General features: G+C 32.5%; 2 protein-coding genes across 3 annotated transcripts in view; one reads left to right on the top strand and one right to left on the bottom strand.

Annotated features, from left to right (window-relative positions):
- The window catches only part of Flo2 (flotillin-2), a 503,689-nt gene that overhangs the window by 472,913 nt on the left and 15,947 nt on the right, over positions 1-14,829 (bottom strand). The gene's annotated exons all lie outside the window — the stretch shown is intronic.
- On the top strand, positions 1,527-3,674 carry LOC135957083 (glucose dehydrogenase [FAD, quinone]-like). The gene is made up of 2 exons (XM_065507748.1): positions 1,527-1,751; positions 1,821-3,674. Exons 1-2 carry the CDS (start codon positions 1,607-1,609, stop codon positions 3,542-3,544), a joined length of 1,869 nt encoding a protein of 622 aa, XP_065363820.1. The 5' UTR covers positions 1,527-1,606; the 3' UTR covers positions 3,545-3,674.

Below are 14,829 nucleotides of genomic sequence, written 5' to 3'. Positions count from 1 at the left end.
TCATCCAAGTATTTCCTGACAATTAAAATTCAAATGACTGTTTGTTTATTTAATTTAAAAAAGAATGCAACATGTTTTTAACAAAGACTTAGTTATTTTCAAATATCCAATAAATGTATGGAGTACTGGCTGACCCGGTGCGCTTCTTCACCCCAATTAGAAGAAAGAAATAGTACAATTAGGTCTCCCTTTGTGAATTAATAATAATTCTGGGTAACATGTCTCTAGTTTCAAGTTTATTGGTTCATTGTAATTTGGATTCTAGCTCATTCGAAACGTATTATTAGAATTAAAAAAAATACCATAAGGATCCACATTTTGTATTCCCACTCAGCATCATGAATGCATAATTTCTTATTACTGGGCCCATTATTATTGAAAATGCAAAATAAATGTACCACTAAAGTCACCTTTTGCGAACTTTAACTCATGTAGAATCATTTATGTCTAATTTTTAGGTTTATTATTATAAAATATTCCAAAAGTACTATTACATAAAGAAACAGTACTATAGCCAACTATTATGTACATAATTAAAATAATTTAATATAATAAAATGTACAATTAGAAGATAAAGTACCAGTTTTCCACAATTGAACCCCCGTCAAGTTTGAAATTAAATTAATTTCCTGATTATAGGTTCAATATTATAGAAAATTAAAAAGTACCATTTTGAAGAAAGAAAAAGTACTCCTTAGTTTGGTTTAGTTCTCTTTTTTGGTAACATAATACCTATTCTTGATTATTTCTTTACTGAGAAGCATATTAGCCAACTTCAATGTATATAAGCTAACTTATTTAATATATTCAAAAAGTACAAATTTTCCTTTATCCTCTTGAACACCCGTCAAGTTTGAATTTTAAATTTGCTAGCTTTTCCTATATTATCAACTGATTTTGTTTCTATAACACTTTCAATTTTTTAAAACCGAAACCGCGGTTTTGAAATTCTTCGGATAATTATATACATGTTACGAAAATTGTGTAGAAAATGCGTTGCTCTTTCCAATGAATACTTGTTTAGAAATTATTGTTTTATGTGCTCGAAACTTTCCAAAAACGTCTCTTTGAAATTTATAAAAAGATGTAGACATGTCTCGCAATTAAAAAAAGAATGAATCAATATCAAAAATCGAATTAAAATACATACAATTTGTAAATACACACCATCATTTAAAAACAAAATTTATTGTTCACATCTAGTTTTTTAAAATATTGAAAACAAAATGCATTATTCACTTCAAGTTTTACAAATATTGTTGCAAGAGCAAAGTATTAAAATCGGGTTTTAATTGTTTATTTTTTTAAATTGAAAGAAACATAAGTTGTGTTCATTGGTATCAGTTAAAAATTCTTGTTAAGAAAGTAGAAAAGACTTTTAAATTTGTATTTGTTTCTAAAGTTACTTATTTAGTCTACATTGTTAATATGTAATTTGTTTATATATAAACTAAACCAGTTTGCTAATACATGTATTAAAAAGTCTGAAATTTTTATAATTGCAATTTATTTAACAATTTCATTTACTTAGTTCAACACCTGAGCTCTGATTAGCTGCCCAAAAATTAAAATTGAAATTGAATTAAATGAGATCACTTCATAAACGATGCAGTTAAAACAAACGTTCAGCACTTCTGGCATATTCATAATATTGTGCCTGCAGACCAGCTCGTATGCACTTCAAAATATTCTTGGAGATTTAACACAACTGGGATTGAGTAATTTCCGACAAGAACTTTTGCGTCCTCAAAGTAAGGTTTTGAGCTGAATTTTCATTTCTGGCTTTAAATATCTAACAATAATATTAAATTCCTTTTTAGTACCCCGCAACAATGATGTCTACGATTTTATAGTGGTGGGTGGCGGTACAGCTGGCAGTGTAGTGGCCAATCGTCTGTCGGAGAATCCCAACTGGCGTGTGGCCTTAATAGAGGCTGGTGGCACGGAAAATATTTTTAATTTGGCTCCCGTACTTTGTGGTTATATGCAAGTTACTAATGCCATTTGGAACTATAGAACTGTGCCACAGAAACGTGCCTGTTTCGGCATGTACAACAATGAATGTCTACATCCACGCGGCAAGATATTGGGAGGCACCAGTTCTATTAATTTTATGATCTATAATCGTGGCAATCGTCGTGACTTTGATAGCTGGGCTGAAGCGGGCAATTATGGCTGGTCCTATAATGAGGTTTTGCCCTACTTTTTAAAATCTGAAATGGCCAATCTAGATGGTCTGGAATTTACACCTTATCACAATCAATCGGGTCCATTAAGTGTGGAGTATGTGAAATATCGCACAGAGATTGTGCATGCCTTTATAAAAGGTGCTCAACAGGCTGGACATGCCTATACGGATTATAATGGTGAATCCCAATTGGGCGTTTCATATGTTCAAGCCACTACACGAGGTGGCCGCCGTCATAGTGCCTATCGCGCATTTATAGAACCCATTATGTTGCGGCGCCAAAATTTAAAAATATTCACTTTCTCCCGAGTCACTAAAGTTTTAATAGATCCTTCGACAAAGGCCGCCTATGGAGTGGAGTTTATCTATCGCAAACAACGTTATGTTTTCAAGGCTCGCAAAGAAGTAATACTCTCAGCTGGTTCATTTAACTCACCCCAACTACTTATGTTATCGGGTGTAGGTCCTGAAGATAATTTATCACGCCTAGGCATTAATATCTTGCAAGAGCTTCCCGTGGGCGTTAGAATGTATGAACATGCTTCTCATTTTGGTCCCACATTTCTAGTCAATACCACTAATCAGTCCTTATTTACCAATCGTTTTGGTATATCCGATATATTAGGATTCTTAGCTGGCAGACCCGATACCCGCATGTCCACCTTAACGGGTGTAGAAGCATTGACATTTTTAAATGTACCGGGATCTAAGCGTCCCAAGGACTGGCCAGACTGTGAAATTATATTTGCCAGCGGCAGTTTGGCCTCAGATGATGGTACTGCTTTAAAAGTTGGTGCCAATATAAAAGATGAAATCTACAATCGCTTGTATAGACCCATAATGCAAAGCCAACAGGATCATTATACCGTATTAATAATGCCCTTTCATCCCAAATCAGTGGGTCGTGTATGGTTGAGAACTAAAAATCCCTTGCAGTGGCCTATGATTGATGCCAATTATTTTGATGATCCCAACGATGTGGAAGTAATGCTGGAGGGCATTAAGGCAGCCATACGTATATCAAAAACACCTGCCATGCAAAGAATTGGTACAAGAATTTTAGATACCCCTCTACCGGGTTGTGAGTCCTACACATTTGGCTCCGATGATTATTGGCGTTGTTCCATACGAACCATGACCTATACGTTGCATCATCAAGTGGCCACTTGTCGCATGGGTCCAGCAACGGATCCTACAGCTGTTGTAAGTCCTGAACTTAAGGTTCATGGCATACGCAAACTAAGAGTAGTGGATGGTGGCATTATACCGTTTCCTCCTACGGCCCATACCAATGCGCCAGTGTTTATGATTGGGGAAAAGGCGGCCGATATGATAAGAGCTGCCTGGGGGGATTAGAGGCTTTAGAAAAGTTTCCTATAACTCGTGTATATTTATTTAATTTTTAAGTATAATTATCATTATTTAAAAACAGTATTTGTAGAACCACAACCACAAAATTGTATATAAATAAATAGTTTGTATTGAATTGAGTTTGATTTTTGATTTGGGTTTTATTCATATAACCGCATATGTTTATAGAAATTATGAAAAATAATTATTTGTTATGAAAACTGTTGCTTCTCAAAACCATACTGATATACTTAGTTTTATTGCTGGGGCTTTTAACACCACGCACTAGATTTCAGAATAATGAAATGTTATCAACTAAAGGTTTATTAAACCTCAAAGATTAGGATGCAATTATACAGACGACATACTTTTTATACCCTTCACCTTCATGAGAAGGGTATATATAAGTTTGTCATTCCGTTTGTAATTTCCACAATATAATTTTCCGACCCTATAAAGTATATAGATTCTGGATCCTAATAGAGAGCGGAGTCTGTATGTCTGTCAGTCTAACTGTCTGTCAGTCTGTTGAAATGAATTTTCTGAAGACCCCAGATATCTTCGGGATCCAAATCTTCAATAATTCTGTCAGACATGCTTTCGAGAAGTTTTCTACTTAAAAAAAACCAGGACAACCTCGATTTTTGACCTATTTTTGACCTATATCTGGATTACTAAGTCATTAATATAGACAATATGGATATATAATGATAGATATTTCAAAGACCTTTGCAACGACGTATGTAAGACCATATTAAGTTGGACCTACAATGGGTCAAAATCGGAAAAAATTTTAACCCGAATTTTTTTTTTTACCAAAACAAAATTTAAAACACCCCAAACATTTTTTTAAAATTAAAAAAAAAAAATTTAAAATAACAATTCGAAAAATTTTTTTTTCCAAAAAATGAAAAAAACTACTGGAAAAAAAATAAATTTTGTTTACCTAAAAATATTTAAAATTTGTATTTTGAAGTATAATTTGGTGAAGGGTATACAATATTCAGCACAGCCGAATATAGCTCTCTTTCTTGTTTTTTGCATTAAACCATCGTTAAAAATATAAAACAAAAATCTTGTCTCGATGCTTAGTTATTTTTAACTTAAATATTCTGTTCAAATGGTTAGAAATATTAGACGTTTGGTTAAGATGAAAACCACATCCCATTTTTCCCCAATATTAAACTAATGCTTAATATTGTATTGCCTTTATTATCAAATTTCTTTAGTGGTCTCAAGACCAAGTTAGAATTGGATATTAAAAAATACTTTGCTAACCAATTCGAGACAGAAATCATAATCCCCTAAATAAGAACCCACATATCGATGGTCACATGTTGACTTTATTCCCTGGGAATTACATTTATATTTGGTTATAAAAAATGTGACATTTTTTGTACCCAAAATATTCCCCTAACTCAAACTGCTGTTCCGTTATTTTAATTTCACTAACATCTAGCAATATTTCAATTCACACACCTGAGTACACTGATTTGCATACCAAGCACCCCTTTTTTATGGTGAAGTAATTAGAAAACCACATGACAATACTGTTAATGTCAGCGTTTGAATGCAAAAATAAAAATACGAAAAGGATAAAAACAAAATTTGAAAAAAAAAACAAATAAAGTTACGCCCTCGATTTAACAACAATTCGCCATAAATTTAAATCTTTTTGTATTGAAAAAAAACATGGCCAGAAAGACAGACCGACATCAAAGTTACATTTCAAAGACACCTAGAGTTTGAGTGGTTTTCAACTGTTGTTATCGAGAATGACCAAAAAAAAATAAGCAGGAGACAATGCTACAAATAAGTATAATTTGCATAGTAAAGCAGAAGACGTATTTTATGCTCAAGGGTATTTCTGTTTGTCTGGACTAAGAACAAGAAGATAATTTGAAGTAAAAGTTCATGAAAATAAAATGCTTTATAATCATATTTTAATAATGCTTGCTAAATGGAAGAATTTCATGGAGTTAAGGCAAGAAAGAAATTTAACTTTAATCCATCAATGAAAACATGTCTTTATTTTAAAGTAGTTGTGTCGTTTTTTTGTAAAATTGGAGTGGAGTCTTCTGGAACTATGGTTCTTGGAATTCTTAGGTTTATTCGACAGCAGCCTGATAAACCACTTGGGTTCAGAATTTGGTACCGTAAGTTAACAATACACCACATAATCCATCTTGTATAACCAACTTGTCGAGTTACTAAAGCTGTTGATCGTTCACAAATCACATCATTTTTCATTGAAATTGAAATAATTCCGAGTGAATATTAGAATTTCAAATTGAAATTGAGAAAATTCTAAATGAATTTAAGATTTTAAATGTTTAATTGAGAAAATTCTAAATAAAATTGAGAATTTAAATTGAGAAAATTCCAAATGCGATTTAGAATTTCCATTTGAAATTTCGAACTTTTCGGTCCACCTGTGCTGCATTTTTATTCCAAACAGATAACATTTTTTTATTGTCGATAATAGCGTTTCTATTATTCTTTAATTTAGCTTTGACAATAGCCCAAAATTTTTCAATTGGCCGAAGTTGGGGACAATTGGGTGGGTTCATATGTTTTGGTATTACATCGACTTTGTTACTTCGATACCAATCAATGGTTTAATTCAGACTTTTCATTACTAAACTAATATTAACAAAAATTAAAAAAACATTGCATTACATTTAAATTAATGCGCAGTTAATTTTTAAATCTAGTAACAGATTTAATCAAACTCGTAGCATCTGGAGTAAATATACTGCTGAAAATTTCTATTATGCTTTTTGAAAAGCTAACTCTACATAAAATATTTAAAATGAAAAATTATTTGAAAAATTTGTATGTAAAATTCAACTTTAGGGCAAAAATTCTCAAATCGTTATTAATGGAATGGATATTATAGCCAAACAATTCGACTTTTGGTTTTTTAAAAACATTTTTTGCGGGATTCCTGTTAACAAAATTCAAAATTATTTTTTATATTTACATTTTCAATAGAAAAATATTTTTAATTGTCAAATTTATATATAGTTTTGAAAAATAAACAATAAATGTCAGTTGGTTTACTAATTATCTACTTTCATTTCCCGTTGGTCTCATTCGGGAAAGATTTTCTTGTTGCACAGTGTTATTGGTCAATTCACAAGCTCTCTTATCATGTCATATTGACATAATGTCCTAATGTTTCACAATGGTTTTAATCGCTTTTCAAGCAAAAGATGTCCTAAAATAATACTACTTTGTATGCTATGTTTATTATGTTATCGTAACCAACCAGCAGAGACCTGCGCCGAATGCCTAAGAGTCGGTTAAGACGAGCTGCCGAGTCTTGATTTATTAGGACATTATGACAATATGACTGATAAGAGACCTTGTGAATTGACCATATATATGGATTTTTCTCAATTTTTTCAATTTCAATTTGAATTTTCTAAAATTGAATATTGAAATACACAACTTTATATTGAAATTCTCAATTTCCTTTGGTATTTTCACAATATCATGTATAATGTTCTCAATTTCAATTAATAATGATGTAGTGGTGAGTACAAGTATAACAGATGTGTCGAATTTGACGTTTCAAAAATGGCAAATCAGATGTTAGGGCAACTCTCATAAAAATAGATAGCATTTGTACTACAATATGAGTGATGTTCTAAAGCAAAATGGTATATACAACACGAATTTGGTAGACAGATGAAAAGAAACAAAACAAGAGTATAAATTTAGATATCAATCAAATCGCTTCTCCTTTGGCGGTTAGTGCCTCAGTTACTCCGATTTCTCCCGCCCTCCCTAGGATAGCCGCTGTCCTCGTAGTTAACAGAGTCTTTCATTATAGAGTTCCTTTAACCTGTTCAGCTCCCTTTTGCAGTCATGTACCAGCATGGATATTGATCCACCAGTGGGCTTTAACGCCGTCTCAATATCAGCATAGAAAGTCGTCTTAATACTCCTTACTCTTTTAATATCTGAAGCTTTTAAGGCCACCTAAATTTCTGCCTGAGAGACAATATATGTATATATCCCGACTACATAGTGTCTGTCTGCACTATGTAAACAGTATATTTTTCTATATTATATCGATCAATAATTACCGGATTAGGGATGTTCTAAAGATGTTTATTTCTCTGATCATGTAGGCCAGGATAACCGAGATAACAATCAAGTGAGGATGCCAAAATCATATAAGATGCTTGTACAGTTTATTTACATTTCCTCAGAAAAGCAGACTTTTAAGGATCATTAAGCGACTATCCTTATAGTAGTAATGGTACTTCGACATGAATAATACTACTATGATCTACTATATCTAAGGGACAGCCTCAAATTCCACTGGACTGAGGAAATGCTACATACAAATTTAATAGCATTCTACTTAATGACTTTGAAGTAATCTCTCCGAAGATGAGATGAATAACCTCTAAAAGGTGAGATAAAAAATTAAGGCGAAGATAAGATTAATTTCAATAATATCTAGTTATCTAAAGCGTTTCCAGTCGCAAAATCTAAAACAAATCTCCTATTTTAGCAGAGAAATTATATGCTATAAAACATTGGCATATTAAGCTAATTTTTCAAAAACAACATGATTTTAAAATCCTTGACAGGCGACGTTTGTCAGTGTAACCATAACCTTACTCTCTTAATATGAGTCATCATATTATATACGCTTTATTAAAATTGTTTTATTATGTTTGAATTACTGGAATGGGTATTTGTTATTATTTATTTTATTTCATTTACTTTGTCCTTTTATAAAAAAAAAATATATATAAAATTACATAAATAAAGTAATCATAAAGGAAGATGTTGATGATTTCATATTTTGTTTACAAACATACATTTCATAATAATGTCAGTCAGTAACATAACAGCCCATCAACAATTTCTCTCCCCTATCGCAATGCTCCGGGCGATAGAAATATAAATCTATTCAAAACAACCCCCACACAAAATGACAAATAAACCCAGAAGAAAACAAAATAAAAGACAAACATCAACAACAAAATTCATTCATACTCCTGGGTTAATGCACTTTTCAAAACTAGCTACAAACCTTTGACAATTCAAGAAGAAGATGCTGCTGATGATGATGATGAGGAGGAAAAAACGTGGTTTATACCCCCATAGACATACTGATGATGATGATGATGTGGAAAATATGCAACATTTTAAATATCCAGAACAGAAAGTTCTTTCACACACAACCATTACCACCACTTACTACAATTAATAGTGGGGTGGTGGATATTCTTTTAGCCCAGCAGTCAACCCCTATTTCGTTATGGTTTTTATCTATCCTCACCACACAGTATATGTCTTCTTCCTAACGAAATTTACTACATCAACGTGCTCTGCATCAGGGAAAAGCAACAAAACAACAAAAAAAAACAAGAAAAATAAATAATAATTTTTAATATACTACAATCTTTTATATATTTTTATTACCTGGGTCTCTGGGTTTTTGTTGTAGTAGTACTTGTAGCTCTTTGCAACAGACCACATTTTCACTTTTGATTTTCAATTACGAAGGGTTGAAAAGTTGCAAGTTGGAATACATTCATACATATGTATTAGGTTAATTAATTCTATTCCATAAAGCAAAACAAAAACAAACTTTTTCTTTTAGTTACCCCAAACACACTCACTCTAACATTTGAAGTGTGGAAAACTTTCAATTAACACAAATATATGTTAAACGTATGTTAAATTTCTGTCAGTGTAGACGCTCTGGATTGTAATGTGGCAACCTAAAAATTTTGTAACGGCATAAATTTATGGATGATTTGTCAAGTGGCATTTCTATGATTTTTTTCATCTTATTTTACAAATTTATATTTATTGTGAGATTTGTTGTAAACAATAATGGTATTCACGTGAAGTTAGTGGTAATTTATTAAAGAAAAAATTATAATATCGCTTACACCAGAAAATATTTTCCGCTAAAAACTGTAATAACAACACAATATATGGAAATGGGTCGCTTTTCCATCGAATATTGTTTTGAGATATTCATGTACTTTATGTTTATACCCTTCACCTTCGTGAGATATAAGTTTGTCATTCCGTTTGTAATTTCCACAATATTATTTTTCGACCCAATAAAGTATATATATTATGGATCCTTATAGATAGCGGAATCGATTAAGCCTGTCTGTCTGTCTGTCTGTCTGTCTGTCTGTCTGTCTGTCTGTCTGTCTGTCTGTCTGTCTGTCTGTCTGTCTGTCTGTCTGTCTGTCTGTCTGTCTGTCTGTCTGTCTGTCTGTCTGTCTGTCTGTCTGTCTGTCTGTCTGTCTGTCTGTCTGTCTGTCTGTCTGTCTGTCTGTCTGTCTGTCTGTCTGTCTGTCTGTCTGTCTGTCTGTCTGTCTGTCTGTCTGTCTGTCTGTCTGTCTGTCTGTCTGTCTGTCTGTCTGTCTGTCTGTCTGTCTGTCTGTCTGTCTGTCTGTCTGTCTGTCTGTCTGTCTGTCTGTCTGTCTGTCTGTCTGTCTGTCTGTCTGTCTGTCTGTCTGTCTGTCTGTCTGTCTGTCTGTCTGTCTGTCTGTCTGTCTGTCTGTCTGACCGTCTGTCTGTTGAAATCAATTTTCTGAAGACCACAGATATCTTCGAGATCCAAATCTTCAATAATTCTGTCAGACTTGCTTTCGAGAATTTTCCTATTTAAAATCAGTAAAATCGGTCCACAAATGGCTGTGATATTAGAAAAAAAGCAGGACAACCTCGATTTTTAAGTCATTAATATAGACAATATGGATATCTAATGATAGATATTTCAAAGACCTTTGCAACGACCCGATTTGGAAAAAAATAAATTTTGTTTACCTAAAAATATTGATACGTTTTAACCTTTTTAAAACGCTGGTTTAATTCCTTTAAATAAACCGGATACTTTTGATTGCAAATAAAAGCCGTTTAGTAGTTTGAAAATTGTAACAACTCTTTATTTATTTAAAATGTACAACAACAGAATTAAATAGTCACTCAGTGTTTTTTTTATACACATTTATAAATTCGCAGAAATAAAGACACACTTTATAATGTACAAGAATTCAATTGAAAAACACAGCACACTTTAAGGCACTCAGTTGATGTTTATTTGAATAGCGTCTCTGATAAACTCACTCACGACTGCAACCTCTGCCACTATTTATAACACTGCCATCTGCACTCTAGATTGTTCTTTAACTGTCAAAATTCGAATATTGTAGATCTTACTAATACATACGCCATCTGTGGTGTACTTTCTACAATGTTCTTTAACTGAATATTCGAATTCGAATACAGCGTTGCCAACTTACGATCAAATCAACTGAAAGCTTTTATTTAATAATGCCCACAGATATGTTACAGTTTGCTATTACAGCACTGTTATTTGCTACTTTTAAATCAGACCTTAAAATCGTTATATTTGAATTCAAGTACAATTTCGTAACAATATTTAAAATTTCATTTTGCACAGCCGAATATAGCTCTCTTACTTGTTACGTATCAAAAATTATCAAGTAATTTGTTTAAAAAGCCGACATGTATCACGATATCGAACGAATACATAAGATCTCTTTCTAACCCTCTAACACAAAGTCTGCTTAGGTGTTAATTTATAGTTAGGTTAGGTTACATTGCTCTCAATTTAGTGCAATTTCACTCGTAATTATGGCCCATTTTGGTGGCTATGTTCGATGGCTATGTTATTCCTGTGGTCCCCGTGAGAACCAAGCGGTACTTCTAATGCTAGTACACATATTAATCGTCTTGAAAAGATCCAAATTAATTTTTTAAAACTTGTATTTTCTTTTTTATATTTTTCAACTCCTCTTTCTTGTTATGAAAACAGATGTATCTGGATTTCAATGAAGTCCTTAGAAGTTAGAAGAAATATTTCTTCTTTATTATCCCTTCATATAATTGTTTGTGGTATCATAGACTGCCCAGATCTATTGAATAATATTTCTGTTCCTCAGAGATCTCTAAGGAATTTTCAATTTTTTCATACTTATTTTCATAGAACTGATTATGCCAGAAATGAACCACTTAATTTTGCCGATATTTAGATATAAGTGAAGCTAATGCTATTTTTAAATCCCAATTAAATAATTTATTATAAATGTTAAATTTAGTTTCAAGTTTCAAGTCTGTAAGGTTTTTTTGTATCCATAGACTAAACGAATAAAATAAAAATAAATCCGATCATATTTACTACTGATATTTCTGAGACAGTACACGCAGAGAAAAAATATAATTGGGCATGGTTACTGTAACCATTTATATAGTGTTACAAGATTTTTAACAATATTATAGTCACAGTAACCATTTACATGATTGTGGTAACCATAATATGGTTAATTTACGATTCACATGATTGTATCAACCATATATATGGTTACAGTAAACAAATATATGTTTGTGACAACCATTCATATGATGAAGGACTTATCATATTATGGTGCTCTCGGCTTAAGGCTTATCATAATCTGAGAACAACATATTATGATAAAATTATTCATCATAAATATGGTTGCCACAAACATATATTTGTTTACTGTAACCATATATATGGTTGATACAATCATGTGAATCGTAAATTAACCATATTATGGTTACCACAATCATGTAAATGGTTACTGTGACTATAATATTGTTAAAAATCTTGTAACACTATATAAATGGTTACAGTAACCATGCCCAATTATATTTTTTCTCTGCGTGTACAGATCATGAAAAAGAGCTCTACCAAGATGTAGTAGTTTACGCTCATGTAAGGCCGGGCAGTCACATAAAAACGGTTGTACTGATATTCTACAAGGGATGATATTCGACCAGCTGAGTTCCGCCTCTCTCAAAGCCCATTCATCTATCAAATTCGATCCGTTCACCAAGGAAATTCTAAACAACTTCTACAATAGCTATAACGTGGGTAACCCATCCGTTCCGACATGTGTCCAATCAAACAGTGCTCAGTAATTATACCCATAAGAAGCCTAAACGAATTCTTACCAAGAGGCAAAAGAGTCCTGTTCCAATCCTTTGTCAGAGTGGGCTGGATATTCTATAAGGGATGATATTCGACCAGCCGAGTTCTGTCTCTCTCTTTGTGGGAAGAAACTTTTCTGCGACTACAGTGGTGCCTGTCCTACTGAGCCAGAAAGAAATATTATTTACGACAAGTTTCTACAAAAGTGGAGAGATGACAACATCATGTGGTGTGCCCCTTCCAATACGCATATTTGCTCTTAAGCATATTTGCTGTCCAGTTCCAGCATCAACTATTGCGGATATGTTCACATTATTAAACGCATCCTCTATATCCAAGAAAGATGCCATAACATACTCCTTTCTGTCAAGTGTCCCCCCGATAGTTCCGACAACGACATGCAAGGCTGTCTACACTGACCTCCCTTTAAGGCATTGGTAGGCAAAAAGAGTCATTTAATTTGTGTGCTCTTTTGGGTAAAAAATAAAATATCCACAACAACATCAAGAAACTGAATGAATTGTGTGTATTTTTACGCTATTTTGTTCACATTCGGGTTGTTTGACGAAAATCATCGTAACCTGAACAATATGAATGCCTACCATGGCTTTAAGGTATACGTGTTGTGCCCTATAGAAGTTATCAGGGGAGAGGATGTTCCAGAAATGGATATCGAACAGTCTTTCCAGTATTTTCAATAAAAACGATGACAGACTGCTCGGTCTATAGTACTTGGCGGTAATATTGTTTACCTTTCCACTGTAACCTCTCTCCATTCCTTATGAATTTTCCTGTTCTAGGTTGTTTCTAAATATCATAATAAGCCATGGCATGATGGCTGAAATAGATTTTTAGAGATTCATAGGGCCTGAATTTCCTAGCTCCCTGCTGCTCCCTACATTTTACTTGTTGGTAACTTAGTTCTTTTATATTCTAAGAACTAATTTATAGATTTCTTCTGCAGGATAAGCTGACACAAATCACGAATACCCCTATTAAACAGCCAGACATTAATGCATGTCCAGTCCATACATTTATTTAGGGTACAAATATATTTTAGATGTAACGACGTAACTAGAGTATGAAGCAAAATGGAAAATAACTTGCCACAAAACATGGCACAAACAACAATTGTCCAAGTGGGGATGGCAGACAGTTTTCCCTTTTCAATGGTTTGATGTCCAGACGTGAGGTAAAAACGTAAGTAAAGTGTGGTTAGAAAAAGTCTATAATACTTAGCACTTGATATGAAATTTAATATTTTAAGTTTTTAAGCTGAAGTATGAGGAAGAAGAAAACTTTGAGAAGCTTAGGGAAAGTACAGCTTCTCAAAATGAAGTACAGTTTAAAGTTTAGTTGTAATGTTTAAATAATCTATCTTCTATATTTATAAAAATGAAATGGTCCATGTATGTAATGGCATCACGTGAGAACTGCTGGAGCGATTTGGCTGATTTTTTTTATTCGATTCGAAATTTTCAGGAATTCGAAATTCGTTTGTAAAGAAAAAAAATTAAGAAATTCCGGGTAAAACTCGGAAAAACAGCTCCCTAAAGTATGCAGAACAAATTTAGATATTTTATATGCAAATAAATGAGAACAGGCAGGTGTATGTGGGTTGGAGAAACTTGAAGAACTAATATTAGTAAATGCTACCGGGCGATGCCATGGCGGTCAACTAGTAGATAATAATTATCACCAGTTATGTAATTAATTGCTGATCATTCTATTAATTTCTATTCCATGATATAACCAAATTAATTACAAATACCACACAATATCATATTTAATAATTATTTTATTAAAAGGAATAATACTATTTTATTACATTCGTTAGAAAGTTATTTTCCATTTCAATAATGAAAATATTACTCTGTTGACTGAAAATTAAATAATGATTCGAGTGTGGGAGACATAATATTTTACTGTCAAAATGTAATTATATGGCTGTGAAGTAACGGCCATAGAATGTTATGAGTTTTGTTATCGATTTATGAATATGATGACCTATTTCAAATATGTTTGCATTTATGATGATTTAATACAAAACTCAGTAGAGAAATACATACTTGGAATAAAATGAAATTTGAAACCTTGTGAGGTCCTTCTAATTTTAATACATATATATACAAAATTACGTTATCATTGGATAGAATGACTAGATTTAATATGAAATAAACAAAAGTTTTCCAAATTGTTAACAAAATTAAATTCAAAGTGATTAAACATGTATTTATTAAAGGCCTTATTCATAATACATTTTTAAATTTATTACAGGTTTATAAAACGAATTTTGTATGGAAATTGTGTTTTATAAACCTTT

Source organism: Calliphora vicina, chromosome 4, assembly GCF_958450345.1.
Source record: "Calliphora vicina chromosome 4, idCalVici1.1, whole genome shotgun sequence".
Taxonomy (NCBI): Eukaryota; Metazoa; Arthropoda; class Insecta; order Diptera; family Calliphoridae; genus Calliphora; species Calliphora vicina.
This window is presented reverse-complemented; position numbering and strand designations above follow the sequence as displayed.